This window comes from Sander lucioperca, chromosome 22, assembly GCF_008315115.2.
Source record: "Sander lucioperca isolate FBNREF2018 chromosome 22, SLUC_FBN_1.2, whole genome shotgun sequence".
Lineage (NCBI taxonomy): Eukaryota > Metazoa > Chordata > Actinopteri > Perciformes > Percidae > Sander > Sander lucioperca.
In genome coordinates, this window is record NC_050194.1 from 25,571,122 (window position 1) to 25,591,942 (window position 20,821).

The 20,821-nt window shown below is 40.8% G+C and overlaps 1 protein-coding gene across 7 annotated transcripts in view; it reads right to left on the minus strand.

Moving 5' to 3' along the window:
• The window catches only part of baiap2b (BAR/IMD domain containing adaptor protein 2b), a 102,466-nt gene that overhangs the window by 23,271 nt on the left and 58,374 nt on the right, over positions 1–20,821 (minus strand). For all 7 annotated transcript variants that reach the window (XM_031314839.2, XM_031314837.2, XM_031314834.2 and 4 more), the window contains one exon: positions 1,225–1,377. In XM_031314839.2, the coding sequence (XP_031170699.1) occupies positions 1,225–1,377 (153 nt within the window). The remainder of the gene's footprint in view (positions 1–1,224; positions 1,378–20,821) is intronic.

Consider the following 20,821-nt stretch of genomic DNA (forward strand, 5'->3'; position numbering starts at 1 on the left):
GAAACAAACTTTCAACTATTCTAAACATCCTTAGAAAAAGGACATTTCACAGAGCCACAACAGTATAAACAAGCAGCCTTATTTTCAGATCTTAAAATAAAATGTTTTCTAGATTTTGTGCAATCTCACAAAGAGAGCAATTATTCAAGATGCCTTAATGACTATTTTAAACTGGGCTAAATATGGCTTTTTAATTGCTATATACAAATGATACCTCTGCAACGAAGTACATTATTGAAATGCTGTTGAAACAATGATTATACATACATCACAAAATTAGTGACTTCAATTCAGCACTGTGACTGCGTAAAAGGAGGTGAGCAGAGGAATAGATGCAGTGTGAATGCTGTATGTTGAAAGGCTGACGCTACACTGGATTGCTGGCTTGAATGTGTAAGACTTACATCCGTTGTGGATCAACTATGCTCGAACCAGAGCTGTTCGGACCAATCAAATTGTCAGGGCGGGCTTTATACGATGATGGACAGATGATCAACCACGTCACCAAAGAGCGCTTGGGTTGAATTTGTTTACAACAAAGATGTGTAGATTCTGCCATTGCGTCTGTTTTAGAAGATATCAACAGCACATTAATTTTAAAAGACGAACAGAGAACCGCGATCAAGGCATTTGTGGATCGTAAAGATGTTTTTGCCGTCCTTCCTACGGGATTCGGCAACGTCACATACTCCGTTGCTCTGATTGGTTGTAGGTCTATCCAATTGAGTGCAGAGGCATTTTCTTTCCTGGTTCGGTTGAAACACGCCCCATAATCACAGCCCAGTGGAGCAGTATCAGACTCATATTCTGACTAGAATCTGAGTATGACCACGTCAGGCTATGAAGTAGTAAGAATAGTTGAAAAAGTGGGAATGGGTGTAATTAGTATGAATGTCATTGAAAAGTTGAATAATACCAATAATGTTTGAAAGATGTGGAATATAATGATATAATATTTTTTTTAAAGCTATAGTTATATATAACGGGATTGCTGGCTTCAATTTGGATGAAGAAGCAGCTAAAGGAGTATGAATGAGTCTGAAAATTGGGAAATGTGTGGGTCAGATTAGGGAATCTCAATCAGCTGTGTTGAATATTTTCAAGAAGTGTGAATGGGAATTACAAGTTGTATGAAACTTTGCCATGACATCACCAAAAAATGAGTATTATATAGTATAAAATGAGAATAGAGGAAGGCTGTTGGTTGAAGCCGTTCCCGCTCACCTTGCCGTGGTAGGCACTGCCGTTCTTGGCTACGGCACACTGGCGGTCCACCAGGAAGCAGTACCTCCTCCTCTCCTCGGACAGAGCGTTCTTGTAGCCCTCAGCGATGTAGTTGTCCAGCTCGCTCTGCTTATTGCTGATGGCCTCCACATACTGAAGAGAGGAACGGAAAAAAGGATGGCATGAGAAAAACATGGTGGTATGTCCTCATTTGGACATTATCTCACTGTTTAAATTCATAGAAACGTATTGAATTATTATCTGGTACAGGATTTTAAATCCTCTATTCCAGACTGAAACAACACAAAAACAAAAATGATATAAACAAATTTGAAGCGCATTGATTTCACAAATCACATTCATTTCATGATTAAAAATGACTTAACATTTCATGAATAAGTTACATAAATTACAAACAAGCTTCATAGTTGTACAGTACATTACATCTTTTGACAGATAAAATGTATCCAACCTATTCTTGAAAGAGATAACTGAAAGGGGAACTCAGGGGGAACTTAATTTCTTCAAGTGTGAATAAATTCTCTCTCTTTTCGGACATGCGTGTTCTAGGGTAAAGCTTTAAAGAATTCCCTTGTAACTCATACCTATTGCTCCAAAACTGAAAGATGGGCTCAACCGTTACATCATATATTCCATGCACAAGCTTTTACACCTGAACCTGAATGTTTGAAAGAGTTGCACCTAGACTGAGGAACGCTTTGTCCAGTGATTTTTTTTAAAGCAGCTAAAGACACATCTTTTTAGTCAAGTGTTCAATTAGCCACATTGTTGATTGTAGTACTATGTTAATGTTCCCTGCCTTTGTTATTTATTGTAATTCCTTGTGATTTTTATTGGGTATCGATGGGTTTTAAATGTATTACTTATTTGACCTGCAAAGCACTTTGTGACTGTCTGTAATAAATGCTATATAAATACATTTTACTTTACTTACTGTTGGGATAGGGTTGAAAATACAAGAGTGTCACAAAAGTGTAAGAGTTTAGGGGCAACTTCTACTTTCTCTGAGCATTAATGAACCTGAACTTTGAGGACTCTGTGGGCTGAGTCGTTGAACGAGTGGAAGGTGAAATGGGTTTAAAAGTTCAGATGCACTAACTTGCTCACCCTTCTGCTGCATCTGACTTTTAAACCCATTTCACCTTCCACTCCTTCAAGGACTCAGCCCACAGAGTCCTCTAAGTGTTTGAATTAAGGTACAGGACATCTCCTCTCCATCAAACAAGTGGAACCAGTCATCCACATCTAGCATCACCTTGACACTAGACACGCACAAACACAAAAGGCAGAGTGTTGTGAACCCCACTCGGTCCTCAGGTTTACTTATGTAACTGAAAGTGTTTGAAGATTCCCACGGTGTCGAATAATGTGAAACAACCTTCTCTGAGTGCCAGACAGCTCTGAGGTGTTAATGACCGTGGCTGGGTTGTTTTGCAGAGAAAGTAAGCAGCCTACGCACTGTCATGTGTGCCTGGCTGGTCCAGCTGACACCAGTTCTGTTAAAGGCTAAAGACGAGATGAAGAAAACCAACTGGTGGTGGCGAGATATGAATTTAAATGAGGGACTTAAGTTAACAAATGCTGTGCTGTGGCGAGATATGAATTTAAACGAGGGACTTAAGTTACCCAACGCTGTGCTGTAATCACATCACATATTAATCATAACCAGAGGTGCTAATTAGGAAAAAAATTAAATTCATGCATTCATTATTACACGTCTCTGCCTAAACAACAAACTAATGACATGTATTTAAAGGGCCTATCTGTAATTATTTCGCACTATATAAATCACAGATATCTTAACAACTAAGATAAAGATGGAACACCAGCTTGGTTTGTTTTTGATAACTGGTAATTCAACATTCCTTTTATTGTCATTCAGCAAAACACAGAAATGTGTAAATCATGAACGACATTATGAGCATGGCTCCTTTAAAAACGTTGTAATAAAGACTATGTAAATTTAAACTTTAGATAGTTTTGCTACTGTGTATTCACACGTTTCTAATGGAAACAGATCTTTAACAGCATTACTTAAAATATAAATGTTCATGATGTAGATTACGTCTTTTTCAGTGTTGGTCCATTGTTTTGAAGACCTGACGAAGGTTCCATTCCTTTATTTGTTTATGGGTCTATCCCGGTGTTGTAGTCAAAACCACCTAAACCGAAACCAAGTCATCACCAAGAACAGAGTGTATTGAGATCGAGGCAAGACCAAGACTTTGAGGGGTTGAGACCGAGTCAGACCAGACCAGTGCGAGTCCCACACTGCATGACACCATAACATGTGCTGTATAAATACATTTAAATTTACTTACTGTTGGGATAGGGTTGAAAATACAAGATTTGAGAGTAGAGTGTCACAAAAGCGTAAGAGTTTAGGGGCAACTTCTACTTTCTCTGAGCATTAATGAACCAAAATGACATCAAATGAGGATGGAATTTAATTTCCGTTTGTGGCTCGCAAATCACTGTAAAATGACATTTAAAACATTCAACAGTAACATATCTTCCTATGAACTATGTCCCGATTACTCTAGATAATCTCGAGACCTTTGAGAACCACAAACTAAATTCCATAGTGTAAATTGGGTGAATCAAACCCTCCACAATTGAGGCTTTGAATGACTTCAGCAGATGATGGACAGTATTTTAATGGCTTTTAATGAATGGACTCTGCAGTTTTAAACTAAATCAGGCATCATGCACCACAAACATGACATATAAAAAGCAGACAAATTGTGCTTTGAAAGTCAAATCGCTGTGCATTTGGAAATGCTAACCATAGGCACTCCTCAAACTGTTCTGAAAGATCCACATTCCCATAAAAAAACACCCACAGAAAACAACTAAAGGTAGCCAAATTGTATTTGTCAATTTGGATGACAACTCCCAGACAGCCAGAGCTTCTGCTGTCTCCCGCATTCTCTTTCTTGGGAGTATGTGTTAAGGGGGGCGGGGAGAGCGGGATAACAGTAACACATTTCAAATTAGAAATGAGTCAAGTTATTGGTTACATTTGAAGCAGGAAGTTTTACATCCAATCACAGAAATGATGTTAACACATAAATCAGACAATGCACAGGCAGTTTAGAGATATCCCTGCAGTTGTGGTCTTGAAATAAAATCCTTTTTATCCGAGCCCTAGTCTCGCATTGCCAGACCTTCCTCCACACAGCGCTGTGCTCTGGTTTATTGGTATTTCTTTAAACCAATCACAATCATCTTGGGCGGCGCTAAGTGCCTGATGGAGCTACGGTGCCGCTGCAAAATATTCTTAGGAAGGAACTTGTTTTGGTGGAACGTGTATGTTCAAAGGTTGTTTTAGTCGTGCAACAGAAAACTCAGATTGGACAGATAGTCTAGCTAGCTGTCTGGATTTACCCTGCAGAGATCTGAGGAGCAGTTAACCATAGTCCTCAGAAATCCACCAGAGTTTAGAACGCCAACACAAAGGAAGAGGAAGGGGACGGACATCCGGCCAAAAAGAGTGACATCCGGCAGAATTTCCGGCGGCACCAGACCAATCCCGGAAGTTGAACGTCGTGGATATAGACTATCCCAGCTCAAAACAAGACTGAGAAAAAAATGTGGTCGATTCCGAGACAAGACCTTCAAAAAGTGGTCTTGAGACCAATTCCGATCTTGAGTACTACAATACTGGTCTACGGTATCCTTCTGTTTCAATTCAGATCACAGATGGTGCCTTTATCCTCAAATATAATGGAGTTAAAGCACATTCAGCAAAATCAGTTTTTCTTCATATGCCATGTTGGAGGGACATAAAAAGCGTCAATGAACTGACTTGTCATTGGACATAAATCCACCCTTTGTGTGGTAATTCAAATGGGACCGTGGTGCTGTGCAGGCGGAGAGGTTTAATTAAAAGATCATCTATAGATATAGATGTGGGGACATAAATATATCACGGTTTTCAAAGGGCTTATAATGTCGGTCTCATGCACTAATGCGTAGAGAACAGCATTAACAGGCTCAGGTGCTCAGTTCTCTGTAGTGGCTTTGATGATGTTATTCCCTTGGTTGTAATAATCCGCAGAGCTGGTTTCACTTATTTTAAGAAAATAACACTTTAAAAAGGAATGTTCATTACGGGTTAATTTGTTAACCAAATGACTCAACACAGGGGTTTTTGTTACAAAAACTTGAGGGTGATTCTAGGCCTTACTGACACAGAGTTAAGGTGGTGACACACCAAAAAGACGGCCGACCGTCGGCAGAAAAGGCGTTCGCAAACGCGTGCGCAAAACGTAATACGTCTCCATAGCAGCAGGCAGCGCTGCTCTGTATTGTTTCCATTAACAGTCCGATTGTTTCCCAGAAAATGAAAACTGGCAGCTGATTGGACAAACGCGTCACGTGGTTCTTTTTTCTCCGGAAATTCACAGCCAGACTGTCATGGCTTGTTCAGAATACGATCTCATATTGGACTAAAATAGTTCACCGAAACGTGTTTCTGAAAACATTTTAAGAGAGAAATAGGCCGTGCAGTTGCTGAATCTGTCTTCATTTCAGATCAACAAAGGTCAGTTTAAAAGATTTTCGTCAGATTTTGAGAGGCTCATCCGCTCCCCATTTCCGGGTGAGTCCCGACTGCCCTGTCCCCGACTGAACATGTCGGGTCGGCCCAAATGAATGCCGACGGCTCCTCGGACGGACGACGGCACGGGACACACCGAACAGACTCGAGTCACGGACCTCGCCAGACGGTCCAACGGCCGATTATCGGCTTGGTGTGTCTCCTCTATTACAGAGGCTAGAATGGAGGTTTTTTATTTCCGTCCAAGTCATACATCTGTAAAATGATTAGTATACACTGCTGTAAACACATCTGACAGGTGACAGACAACACAAGGCCATAGCCACATGTCTCAGCTTACTCCAGCTTACATATGATTTTTTTTTCTACAGATATGTCTGTGCGTTTTTTTATTTCCATTTGAAAAGTGCAAAGAAAAATGCCAAAAAACTACAAAATACAACACTTCTCAAATACACAAACACACCCACATCAGTCACCTTTCCAATGATATCAGGCACACCCCAGAGTGTCAAAGTATATGGGAGCTGTACCACTTTTAATTTGGGTATAACGTTTAGACCAAAAAGCATGGATTTCAAGCGTTTCTTCAGCCACTTCTGTCTACAACAGTCGAGAACCCTTTTGCAATTATGTAAGCCATAATGTAATCTGAAAACTGCTGCCCTGATTAAAAAAACAATGCAACTGATCTCAGCTGGTATTCTGTCTGGAATGGAGTGGAATGGACATTTCTAAGTGACCCCAAACTTTTGACCGGTAGTGTACAAATTTGTCGTTTTTCTTTTGAATCAAGCTTTTAAGAAGTAACAGTGGTTACATATATGCAAACTATCTTACAGTATTGGATTTAAAGAGGGAAAGGTGTACAAAAATAACATTTGATCACTGTAATTTATCAGCTGAGACATTCCTTTATACGTTTCTGGAGGAATGAGAGCAATTGGCATTTTGCATTTCCCAGTTTTGACCTATGATTTAGGGGAATATTCATAATCATCACATTACAGTTTCCCTTCTGTGTCCCAAGTAGGTTTCTGTGGTGGGAAACGTTGTTTGTGTACTGATGTGCCACATGGAGGAGCCACTGCGTCACACCTCGAATCTCTCTTTGTCTCTGATCCTCCAGTGTCTGACCCTTACAGGCATTAAATCAAAACGCAACCGGAAGAGACGTTAAAGGCAATAATCTGCTAGAATACGGCCATTTGGCAGAAAAAAAGAACAATTTCTAAGAGCTTAACGAGGTCCTTTATGTGGGCGCACTATGGCTGAATGTACACTGATCACCCACAGTGAGATATGAAACAGTGACAAGTGGCAGAGGAAGATGAAGGCCACTTATGAGTCATGCAAATGGCGGAGGTGGAGAGGCTTTCAGGTAGAAAAAACACCCAGCATTGACCATGTTGATCAGATTCAGACCAGCAGGCGGAGGACAGGGGGGCCGCGAGGGAGCTGTCAATCACTAGAGAGTGACTGACAGTGACATGGGGTGGAAAACAATAGGTGGTTTACCCAGACGTTCAAGCATGTTCTGAATTCTTATGATTATACAACCTTCCTAAATTACATAGGCATAGATTTCTTCTGTTTAGAAGAGGTAGATTTGTCCCCCTCAAAAAATATGATTGGTTTTGGGATATTAAGTCCACGTTGTCACTTTTTTTATACGTCAATGTTTTCAGTGGTTTACTAACTGAGCAGCCTTGTATGAGAGAATTTTATACCAAACCTACGCCCTTGCTGAAATACCTTGTGAGCTCTGACAAGGAAACTAAACACCATATATGGGTACAAGTAGAAAGTAGAAAGCACAAGAGTAGTTGTTGCACAACTCGTGCACCCCCCCCCGGGAGGCACCATAGGGTCCCAGATTGCAGAAAGATCAAATATAAACAATTTGTTGTCAATATCTCTGCTGAATTTGCACAGGAGGCAAAGAAGTGACAGTTACAGTATGTAAGTAATAAGTATGTATGACGTGAAATGTTTTAGTGCTCTAGGCTGGGCACAGCACAGTTTTATAACAGATGCCTGGAGAGTACTACTAAGATATACATTAAAGTACATTAATCCACCACAGCCAAGTTCCTTTTCCATTATTTAAGTAGTTTGAGTACATCAGGCCTGCTGTATGCGGTGTACACAAGCGATCGCTCTCAGATACAGAGCCCTAATTAGATTCCAACCGGCCTTTAATGCTGCTGCCAATCAGCCGCTCTTCGCCTAAAGCTCCCTGTTTGCACAAAATATAAATCTGGCCAAAAGCTGCTCCTGGTTTCTGCTGACAGTGAGCACAATCAGCATTTAAGACGTGTGCTGGGAGGGTGAGTGTGTGGTTGTGTGTCCGATATTTATTGACTTATTTCACATTAAAGATGATCTGAACCACTGGTGCAAAAACTCTGCCATTAAACATGTTGACGACTAGGGTAGCTAAAACTGTGGACTGTAACAGACTGTATGAACCTGTCATGCGTGACATGACAGGTTATCTGTAAGTCTCACCAGAGGGATATTAAACACAGTGTGATGACGATATATATGACTGGTACAGAGCTAAAAGAATACCTGCACTGCTCAAATCGTTTCAGACCTTTTTGATTTTCCTCATCTCCAACTGACAAACTTCTCTTCTCTGTATCACGCTGACATGAAAGGAAAACAGAAACTGATAAAAGGCTGAAAGTAGAAACAGATAGTTGTGTTAACTGGCTTCAAAGCTGCCTGTCAGAAGTAAAAAGTGGATCTCAGTATGGAATTGATGTTGGTGTTTTTGGCGTGATGCCATTCATAATTTACATACAGTAAGCATGTTTTTGAGTCAGATCAGCTGCAGTCAGATATCACTTTGGACAGAAACTTAAAATGTGACTGAAACTTTTTTTGAGGATAAACTAACCCGACGCGCCAGATAGTTTAACACAAAACCATCTGAGAAGCCGTCATTGGGAAAGGGCAGGCCCTTTCAAAAAATACCTGGCAGGTGATTGGAAAAACTGTCTATCACGTCTGCCACTGTTGTTTGGAACGAACAGATTAATAATCTACTATACTTTACAGCAGATGGAATATTTTTAGCCATAGAGACAGAGCGCATTTAAGTCCCGCCCCCCACCTGAGGGGAAAACAACTCTCCGCTCTCCATTGACTTGTATTGCGTGAAGGTTTTCCTCCTCAACAATTTCGTCTGATAGCAAACAACAGAAAAATGTCTAAAATCTGCTGTGTGGTGATATTCACTACCAATAGGGTAAATAACCCAAGTTTATATAAGCTACCGAACTGAAATACTGAGCTTTTATGAAGACAAAAGAGGATACAGCCGTGAGGAATGAGCAGAGAGAATGGAGAGACTGTGGGATCCTGACAGTAAGTTAACATTATGTTCGACGTTACATGTGTTAGCTTAACTTACAGACATACTACAGTTAGGCTAAAACTGCCATTTGGATACTTGACTTGGTAACAAAATGCTTGCAGCAAACGTAACGTTGGACAATAGTATCTGTGTTTTCTGTTGCACGACTAAAACATACACATGGTCCACCAAAACAAGTTCCATCCTGAGGCTATTTAGCATCCGGAGCAACAGCGCCACCCAAGACGGTTGTGATTGGTTTAAAGAAATGCCAATAAACCAGAGCACGTTTTTCTCTCAGCCTGGAATGCTGTGTGGACTCGCCAGACCCTCCTCCACAGCGCTGTGGAGGAAGCTTAGTGTCAGGATCGCTGCAACCTGATCTCACAGAAAAATGAACACGGCCGTGAAATGAACACGGCCCCTTAACTCAAAATCTGTGGCAGTTTCACAGAATCGCAAAAAATTCCATGATGGGCCCACAGCTGGGTTTAGGAAAAGAAGAACGGGATGGTTGGGGTTAGGAAAACAATAAATGGTTGGGTTTAGGAAAACAATAACGGGACACGGGACAACAACGGGACGGTTGGGTTTAGGAAAAGAAGTTTTTTGGGTCGGCAGCTTATAAAAACTTAAGTCATAGGTTGTTTACCCTGTTGGTAGTGAATATCACCACACAGCAGCTTTTAGGCATTTTTCGGTTGTTTGCTAGCAGACGAAATTGACAAGGAGGCACCTTCACACAATACAAGTCAATGGAGAGCAGTCAATATGTCCACCACTTTGGTCTAGACTGAAATATCCCCAGAGAATAAATCCTAATGACTTAGGTGACCTCCTGACTTTTCCTCTAGTGTCACCCTGAGGTATATATTTGTGCTCCTGAGTGAATCATCTCATCCCTTCTTATTGTTCTCTTTGGTACACAAACACAGCTCTCATCTCATGACGTGTGAACTTCTCCTCTGATCTCATCCCGTTTAAAAAAAAACATCAGAAACCAGAAAACCCAACTAGGCAGGTGGAAACTGTTTTCACACATTTCACACAAGGAAGGGAATTCCCACTTTCCCTTCCATTGACCATGGCTTCTTTCTCGTGATGGGATGATAATTGTGTGTTAAGATTGGTGTTACTACTCTGCACTCGCGTGTTGGGAACCACAAAATAATGCAGTTATGTGTTAGTGTGTTGCAATGTTGCTTCCCACTGGGAAATATCTCCTTCAATGGCCACAGGTATGAATCATAATCTGGGCTGCAAGCAATGATTATTTTCAATAATGTTTAATCTTTTAATTAATCGTTTACCAAATAATCCTTTAGTCTGATGAGGTGATGACTTGGTTGCTTGAATGGCTTGTTTTTGTCCAAAAGTTGAAGATATTCCGTTTTAAATTATATATAACAGGGAAAAGCAGCAAATCCTCACATTTCGGAAGCTGGAACAAGAACATGTTTGGTGAGTTAAGCTTGATAACTGGCTTAAACTGGTGGTAGCCAGCCTATTTCTGCTTGTGACACTGTAATAATGATGCAAAATCTTCACGTTGGGAGTCTGTGAGCTCTAAGCATTTCATCATCATGTGTTTATTTTCCTTCTTAGGTTTAATTTGAAATTGGAAACATTTTCAGAGGCTTAAAGAGGGAAACGATGCAGAAAGTAACAAAGATTAGAGGAAAATGTCGAAAAATAAGCATTATTTCATGTTTATTTTGTCATTGTCCCAGGACCCCTTAACTTGACTAAATTAACGATGACTTAGTTCATGCTGTTGTGCCAATCGACTAACAGTCGATTGACTGACTGTTTAAGCACTAATCATGATGGCTAATGTAATCCCAATTTTTTTCTTATCACAGAAAAACTAAAAATGTCTGCAGGACATGATGCAGTGGAAGTCAATCATCTAAAGCCACAAACTACCCATTTCTACCAAGAACGCTTCAGTCACAAACGTCCCAGGAGATTTATCAGACTGTATATCGGCAGCAGCTCAGTGCTTCATGGCCCCCTGAGGGACACCGTTGTAAACGGGTGACTTCCCATCCCCTACAGTTTTAATACCAACATCAATTTATGAGCGGGAGTGAACGGCAATGACTTTATACTGTGATGGGTTCTTTTTTCTTGCTGCTCCAAAAGGCATCAATGAGCTATTGCTTCGCATTATACCTCATAATGTCTAAGCAACAACCCATCCACACAGGCAAGCTTTCAGGCTTTGCACAAACATAGTATCTGTCTTAAGTAACCAGACAAAAAAAAAAAAAAAAAAAAAATATATATATATATATATATATATTTATATTATGTTCAAAAAGGCAACCCTGTCTTCTTATTTTTGGCTGTAAGCCTAACAGTGCAGGGCATTGGTGTTCCTGCCAAGACCTGGTTCCCATGAGGGCCAATATGATGCACTTTAATCATGGCTTCCTTTTCATGATGGGATGATAATTGTGTGCCTAGATTGGTGTCACCACTCTGCACTCGTGTGTTGGCAACCACTAAATTATGTAGTAAGGTGTTAATATCAGTTGCAACGTTTCCCACTGGGAAATATCTCCTGAAGAAGTTTCCACAGGCCTGAATCTGCAAGAATCTGGCTACCTAAACAAACTAGCTCCCTCAGTACATTCACATGCTACTCTGGAGGTCCACAGCTAGGGCTGCAACTAAGGGTTATTTTCATTGTCTATAAATTTCTTGAATAATGGATTAGTGGTTTGGTCTCTAAAATGTCAGAAAATGGCGAAAAATGTGGATCAGTCTTTCCCAAAGCCCAAGAGGACGTCCTCAAAGGTCTTGTTTTGTCCACAGCTCAAAGATATTCATTTACTGTCACAGAGGAGAGAAGAAACTAGAACATTATCAAACCGATTAATCGATTATCCAAATAGTTGGCGATTAATTTGGTTAACAGTTGACAACTGATCGATTTATCCATAACACACACAACGTAGCCATATTCTACTGCTCTTCATACTATTCATCCTGCATATACACTTATTCTTACTACTCTTATGTTACCACACTGCACATAGCTGTACATATCTGTCTATATGGTTCATCAGAATATCCATATTTATTCTGTTTTTCTTATTATATATTCTGCTAATACACTGCATATATCTATTATTCGTACTACTATTATAATGTCACTGCTACTACATTGCACATATCTGTACATGTTGTTCATACACTGTTCATATTACATAGCCATATTTATTCTGCTCTTATAACACTGCAGTATATTTCTTATCCTGTCTATGCACCACCTGTCTATACTTGTATATCACACTGCACTTGTCTGCTTTTTTATTGCACTTCTGGTTAGACGCAAACTGCATTTCGTTGTCTTTGTACTTGTACTCAATACAATGACAATAAAGTTGAATCTAATCTAATCTAACACACACATGCACAAACTAGACAGTACTCAGAGTGCATAGCTTTGCCAAGGCTGCACATTGCTTCAATTTATAATACATTATTTTGATTGTTAAAGGCTTAATTAGTAACTCTGGCACAACAACACAAGTCTGGATAAAAGTCTGCATGAAAAAACTAAACGCTGAAGGGATATTTCACATATTTCTTCCATTAACTCTGAAATCTTCTTTAAAAATGTCAGGATCTTCACCAGAATCAAATCCTTTGTTCCTTGCCCCATCTGAACTTCTACCAGATATCAAGACTGTGAGATACCGAGCTAACTATCGATTTTATTCCTATTTCATTACTCGACTTTGGTTTTATGATGTCAGCTGTTTTGTGTTACATCCAAACCCATCTGCCTGGACTGGAAAGCACTTTGGGTCAAATTTGGTTGTTTTAAATGTGCTACATAAATAAAGATGACTTGACTAGCAAACAGACCAACAGGAATAAAAGAAATAACCTTCTTGCTGGAGGTATTATACACACACACACACACACACACACACACACACACACACACACACACACACACACACACACACACACGCATACATAAACGCATTATTAATGTACACACATGCACGCACTCTGGTCTCTAATATTCATATTAGTGAGATGTTCAATTTTCATCAGTTCATCACAGGAGATGAACCAGAATCCTGACAAAAACTTGAAAATATGATCACATTACACCCGTTCTGGCCTCTCTTCACTGGCTCCCAGTGCAAGCTAGAGCTGATTTTAAGGTTTTTCTTTTAACATATAAGGCCCTGCACAGACTCACATAGTCTATATCCACGACATTCCACTTCCGTGATTGCTCCGGCAATTCTGCAGGATCTCCCTCTTTTTGGCCGGATGTCCGTTACCTTCCTCTTCCTTTGTGTTGGCGTTCTAAACTCCGGTGGATTTGTGAGGACTATGGTTAACTGCTCCTCAGATCTCTGCAGGGTAAATCCAGACAGCTCGCTAGACTATCTGTCCAATCTGGGTTTTCTGTTGCATGACTAAAACTATTTTTGAACATACACATGTTCCACCGAAACAAGTTCCTTCCGGAGGCTATTTTGCAGAGGCACTGTGGCTCTGTCCGGCGCTTAGCGCCGCCCAAGATGATTGTGATTGGTTTAAAGAAATGCCAATAAACCAGAGCACGTTTCTCTCCCATCCCGGAGTGCTGCGTGACTAGCCAGACCTTCCTCCGCAGCGCTGTGGAGGAAGGTCTGGTAAAGCGAGACTAGGACTCACACCACCTTATTTATCTGAGTCATATACACTGCCACGCACTCTCCGCTCCCTTGATGCTGGTCTCCCGGTCTTTCCCCTAGTAAACTAAAAATCAGCTGGTTATGAAACATTCTCCTACCGGGCCCCTCATCTGGGGACTGGCCTCCCACTACATACGACATTTTTAAATCTAGATTGAAACCCCGCCCCTACTCATTACTACAGCCAACCATAACACACCTTCCTTTCTGCGTCTTGTACAAACAAAACTTTTTCATCCTTTCTCTTACGTTTCTGGTTTTGTAATGTTTATTATTACTGATTTTATGCTGTTCAATTGTAATGATGCAGTCTGTTATTTCCGTGTTCTAGAGGTGTAAATCTTCACTGATCTCCCGATTCGATTACGATTATAATGTCAGCGATTCGATTTGATATCTCGATGCGTCACGATTGGTCAAATACATTTTTCTATTAGAGCCATATAGGATATTTAATTCATAGCTTTTCAAGCTTCAAAAACCAAACATTCTGCAGTGCTCTAATACTAAATAAATTGGACACATAAAACTACAGCATTGAGCACATGGCACTTCCTGAATGTGCAAAACATAACAGAATATGTAAACAGAAATGTTGTTAGGCCTACATTAAATTGTAAACAGAAATAATCGATTATGGCCCGGCCGATTATTGATGCAGCATCGTCCATGTCCACGATTCGATGCATGGATTATTTGATTAATTTCAACACCTCTACTGTGTTCCTTTCATTGTAAAGTGCCTTAAACTAATGGTGATTTGACACTTTAAATAAAATGTGATTGAATTTGATTGATGAAACGACAGCCTGGTATCTCAGCTGAGCCTGGGTCTTTCACACCCGATAAGCTGTTAAAGCCCAGAGTAACTGCAGTTCCTGTGCTGTTGTTCCTCATCGCTCCACGTATTGATTTTTGTACCGACCGGCCCGGGCCGCCCCTTTCACGCTCCACCAGCCGTCCATTAAGGCAACACCAACAATTACACAATAATCCCCTCCCCTGCTGCTCCGGCGGAGCGGTGTGGGGCGACTGCCTCGGCCTTTGGAACAGCCCTTAAAGGTCCAATGTGTAGGAATTTCTCCCATCTAGCGTTGAGATAATATATCGCAATCAACTCTCTCGCACCACGCAGTTCAAAGTACGTATTACAGCTACGGTAGCCTTCACTCTTCAAAAAGCCGGTCTCTTGCTCTTTTCAACATCCTTTTTCTTTTTCTGGGCGAAGAAGAAGACTCCTGTTCCTGAAATTTTGATTTTGAATACATGTGGTCCTCCATGTTTCCTTCTTCAAACTTGCCGCGGCCGGGAAGCTATGATACCCATTAGCAGCATTAGCAGCACCTGTGAGTTTATCATGTGACAGAGAAAACATGAAAGGCGGAGCAGTATGTCCTGTATGTCCCTTACCGGATAACGTATTTCAAGATGGAGCATGAATATGGAGCGTCTACCCCAGTTTATGCAAACAAAAATGTAAAATGTCAAGCCAAAAGGAATACTTGGAATTGATGGTGGTGGTAAATATTCATGAAAAAGGACAAGTTTGTGAACGGACAACACAGATTTTGATAATGAACAACTAAACACGTTACACACTGGACCTTTAACCTGTACTGCCATGATGAGATAAAACCATACAGTGGTTTGGAAGCCAATATATGATATGGCTCTTACTGTTTTTACTAAAGTGTTTAATACTACATTTTATCCGTTTCTTTTTTTTGCTTGTTTGATGACTTGCCTATAAGTCGTTTCGAAATGATCCAGATTTTGACTCTATCCTGTGAGGCTTTTTTATTTTGTTAAAATTAGTTTTTATTAAGGCTGTAATTTTACTTTTATCCAATTTTGACAAAATAACATTATGAGATTCCTAACCCATAACCATTCAGCTGGCATCTGATCAGCTTGAGACTCATAAATTCATTAGAATTTGAAAGATATTGCTTAAGATTATTCTTTCCCAATGTCTTTACCTTGTCAATCAGCCTGTAAACAATACAGCTCAGCCTTGCATTTCTTTAAAGAAACATTTCTATATTGTGTTACTGTACTACTCTACGAGCTTCTGCAAGTTGCACCCTGGGGCTAAATAAATGTCCTAAATTGAAGTGAAAAGCCTTTCTTTCTATCCCCTACTGTATTCCTATCTTATGTCTGTTGAAGGGCCACAGTGGAGCAGCAGGTAAGTGCATTTCTGCAGAGTACGACACCAGCGGTCAAAGCCTTCATATTCCCCGTGCCTCATATTCCCCGTTCCATTGTAAGCTCAATTATTCACTTTCGACACCTGAAGTGCTGACAAGGCAGAAATGTAATCAGCCACAGATTGAGCCTATCGCAGATAACTGAGGTATTTGTCCTGTTGCCCCACATAGGAACCCGCTGAAGGCGAGAAGAACTTGCGTGAGTCAGCAGACCATTCAGCTGTTGACATACTGAACGTTTCAGGTTCAAAATTGGACTAAAATCAATTTGGTTTTTGTCATTGCCATCCAGATTAAAGCCCATTACTGTCACACCGCACCACACACATATGCACACACACATAACTCCTCATCATTCTCTCCTTTGTCTCCCTCGTCTCTCTCGCTCAGCGTCTCATCGCGCTGAGCAGCAGCTGATTGGAGAGACATCACATCGCAGCAGCGTCTCCTGCGCAGGTTGTGTAAGAGGGCTCCGTGTGTCACCAGAACACCTACTGACGAGGGCACAGAGACAGAGTCTGCCACACGCCTCCGCTCAAGCAGTTACCTGAACATGAGACAAATGTGTCTCGCTCAACTCGACCTATTCGCCTGCCTGAGATATCATAAACAAATGTTATGTAATAAAGATTAAAGTGCAGCCGCTAATGAAATCGATTTAAACGTTTTGGAAGCACGAAAGGTTACAAAGTAAATGTGGTCAGAATTGAATACTGCGTTTTAAATATATATTGTCATGTTATTTTGTTCAATATCATTCAAATCGATTTATTTATCGATTCTGAATGTACTTTAAAAAGAGATATTTTTCAAGTTTTTAAAGCTCAAGTGGTATCTGAGACTTGGCGTACTCCGGTGATTACTGTAATGGAAAATCATATATTTGTCTTTTAACATATCACTCATACCACCACTCTTCACCTCTGTTTTGATGTATGGACTCTGATAGCCTAACTTTTTTCTAGAGTGCAGAGCTTTTCTCTACCTCCCATTTCAGTCCCAGATTTGGAGGTCAGAGGTCAGATGGACTGATCGTCAGAAGGGCTGTTCATTTTACCCCCTCCCTCTTGCCGTCAGCTTGTTAGAGGGTTAATAAGCGAGTGATTCTCCAAGACTCTTTGTTCTAGGGATGCACCGAATCCAGGATTTGGCTTTGGATTCGGCCAAATATTGGGCTTTTTGATGGGGTTCGGTTTCTGCCGCACCTTAGAATTTTTTTCTACCGAACCGAACCCTACGCTTGCACTACACGCTGGTCGACGTAATGACAGCGCCGTTGATTACGGGAAGGTGTTTACGTAGGTGGAGCGTTCAATGCAGTAGGCTGTGAGGAAGTGAAAATGGAACTGATTTGTCCCGTGGTGGCAAGGACCCTAAACAACACACATCGCCGCTGTTAAAGGGGAACTATGCAGTTTTTTTTTAGCTTAATTTACCTTAACTCAACATCTTGGGTCATTGGAATGGTTATATGACTTTTTTTGGGTTGAATGGTTGTCGTCTTGCTTCCCCCCTAGCGCCTGTGAGGGGAAAAAACACCGTAGTGATGGGAGTTTTTCACACTATTGTCATGGCTAAGCCGGCTAAAAAGAAGCAGAAAGCTAGGAAAGCATTGTCGGAGGAACAGAGAAAGAGGAAACGGGAGACTGACCGAGAGAGGAGTCAGACACGAGTAAACATAGGAGCTGCCAAATATCTATTCTGAAGCTGTAGGGGGAGCTCTATAGAGAAACCTGTAGGGGGGGCTCTATAGAGAAACCTGTAGGGGGGGCTCTATAGAGAAACCTGTAGGGGGGGCTCTATAGAGAAACCTGTAGGGGGGCTCTATAGAGAAACAGACCTGTAGGGGGGCTCTATAGAGAAACCTGTAGGGGGGGGCTCTATAGAGAAACCTGTAGGGGGGACTCTATAGAGAAACCTGTAGGGGGGGGCTCTATAGAGAAACCTGTATAGAGAAACCTGTAGGGGGAGCTCTATAGAGAAACCTGCAAGCAAAAAGAGAGAAAACAGCGAAGAAATGGTCAAAACTGCATAGTGCCCCTTTAAAACATTTGCGTATGAAACATCCGGAAGAATACGAGTTGTGATGAAGGAATCTACAGACAGCAGCCAAAATGCAGCAACTTCAGGTACGGCAAAGGAAGGACAGTCACAGCTAAAAACTTGTGTTAACCAGACCATGGACTGAGGATGGGAGGAGGATTTGGTATTCGGTTTCAGATTCGGCAGAATCTTAACCAGTGGATTCGGCATTCGGCCGCACCCCAAAATGTGGATTCGGTGGATCCCTACTTTGTTCATTCTCTCAGACTCTCCTGATGAACCTTCTTTGCGCAAAGAATAAATACTTAAAAGACTTTGTTGAGTGAAGCCTTATTTCAGATCTCACCTAGGTATTAGAATTTCTACCACATTACTCAGTTCACATTGACAGTATATGCAAATAACTTTAGTCTTGTCATAAGAGAACCATCTGGAAGGGCTTTGAAACTGAACTTGCAATTCAAAAGAGCATTTTCTCTATCCATTTCTGTTCAAGGAGGTTTGTTTTTTGCTAACTATTTCCTGATTTCCCAAACTACGCAACCTACTATTCGTCAAAACATTAGCGCCATTAAAAGGAATTTGCTTTGACTTGATATTATCGCGTTCATTTTGACAGCCTTAATATATTTTTATAATACACACTTGCTGACAAGGTGGCAATTTGTCAGGTCTAAAACCACATAATCACATGATTTATTTGTGAATACCCCATACATTTAATTGTGATTAGCTGAAAAACGTCAGCTGTTTTTTTTGTATTTTCAACTTCCAAAACTAAATCTGTGGGATTGTTTCAGCCTTGCAGACTGGCACCCACACTGCCTGTGCCCAGTCGGGGGGCATCCCATTCAGCTCAGCACATCCCATCTCATCAGCACGTCACAGATTACCAGGCGCACTGAAGCTCAAATCCTCTCAGGAGGAGGGAGAGGAGCAGAGTATGTGCTACACCGAAGAATCAGCGTTGATGTTCACTAAAAGCCTCTGTTCTGACTTTGCTGGAATAAGAAATAAGTGAATGATGAAAATAGACTGTAAAAATAATAGCCTTAGCATCGACGATCCAAATTTTGCCGTACAATTAATTGTCTCAGAAATAATAATAGTGCGATTAACAATATAATTGTCTCTTGACATTGAATTGAATTCCAATTCAATTCAATTTGATTTATAGTGTCAAATCACAACAGTTGTTATCTCAGGACACTTTATATATAGAGTAGGTCTAGACCCCACTCTGTAATTTACAGAGACCCAACAATTTCCCATGAGCAAGCATTTCCAGGATACGTCTTTTGGTTATATCGCTGCTATGTGACCCAGATAATGTAATAACACAAATTCCCAGTCTCTAAAGTAAACTAACTGTATATCCCCCCCTTCGTCATTTTTGTTGCTATGAACGTGTTTAGGGTCAAGTGCCAACAACTGACAACTGAAATAATAATAAAAATATATAGTCCGACCAATAATATTAATAAATAAACTTGTTTAATTACAATTTGGCATAACTAAAGAAAATACGGTTAAACAAACGTGAAAATATTGACTATTAGACAATTATGTAATAATTGTTACAGGCCTGGAGTTCACTAAACGTCTGTGTTCTGACTTTGCCAAAATAAAAATAAAGTGAATGATGAGAAACCTGTAAAAAATAAGGGCCGTAGCATCGGTGACGTCAACTATTGGTTTGTGGATTGCCGTTTTGAAGCCAGGAGTTTGCATTTGGCCGTAGCCATCTTGGTATTTTTGAGCCAGAAGTGACCATATTTGGACAAAAGGGAGGAGCTGGAAAGGATGACGCGGCCAAGCCAGTCTTGTGTATGGTTTTAATGGCGCTAAGCTAAGCGCTAAAAGAGGGAAAGTCTCCAATTTTCAACGATGCGAGTCATCCAGTGGAGATTTACTGGCAGGTAAACGTAGACCTCCGGGCACTGGTGCCATTTATCTGTATGTACGGCAGTACACAGAGCTGGTTGAAAAACGGCGGACTTTCCCTTAAGTTACCAGCTAACGTTAGCGGTAGCTAGCTAGCTTGGTTGGCAAGAAGCTGAACAAGACATTTACAGGCGACCAAATGTTCCAATTAAATTTGCTGAAGTGAAAACACACAGTGAGGGGGTCAAAGTTAGAGATGAAAACATGGACAACTATTTTAATGTCCACAACGGCATGGTTAGCATGGCGAAGCCTCTGTACTGATTTACAGGTCAGCGTGTAGTAACACCCTAAAGCATCCCCTGCTTTGTCGTCCATTTTAAAATGAATGTGACCATAATTTACAAAATGAACATTATGCTGTATTGAAGAAAACTAGTGACTGAGTCCATAAACTCATTATAAAAATGTTTAATGAGGTAATAAATCAAGTGAGAAGTAGGCTCATTTTCTCATAGACTTCTACAGAAACCGACCTCCTTTTGCAACTGCACGTGTCGCCCCGTGCTGGAATGCAGATAGAATGCAGCTTTAAGGAGCTTCAGCATCAAATTCACTTTTAAGGCCTCAAAGTATTGTCATGCATTTTTTATACCGTGGTCTTCCAGCTGGCCATGAGGATGGTCTATGAGCCACAGAGCTAAGACTTCTGTTATATTCTTCATTGCTCCGTAGAAGCACCAGGAACTGTAGTCTGCATCATTCAAAACATCTGATAATTCAGCCTCCTACATACATCTAAGGA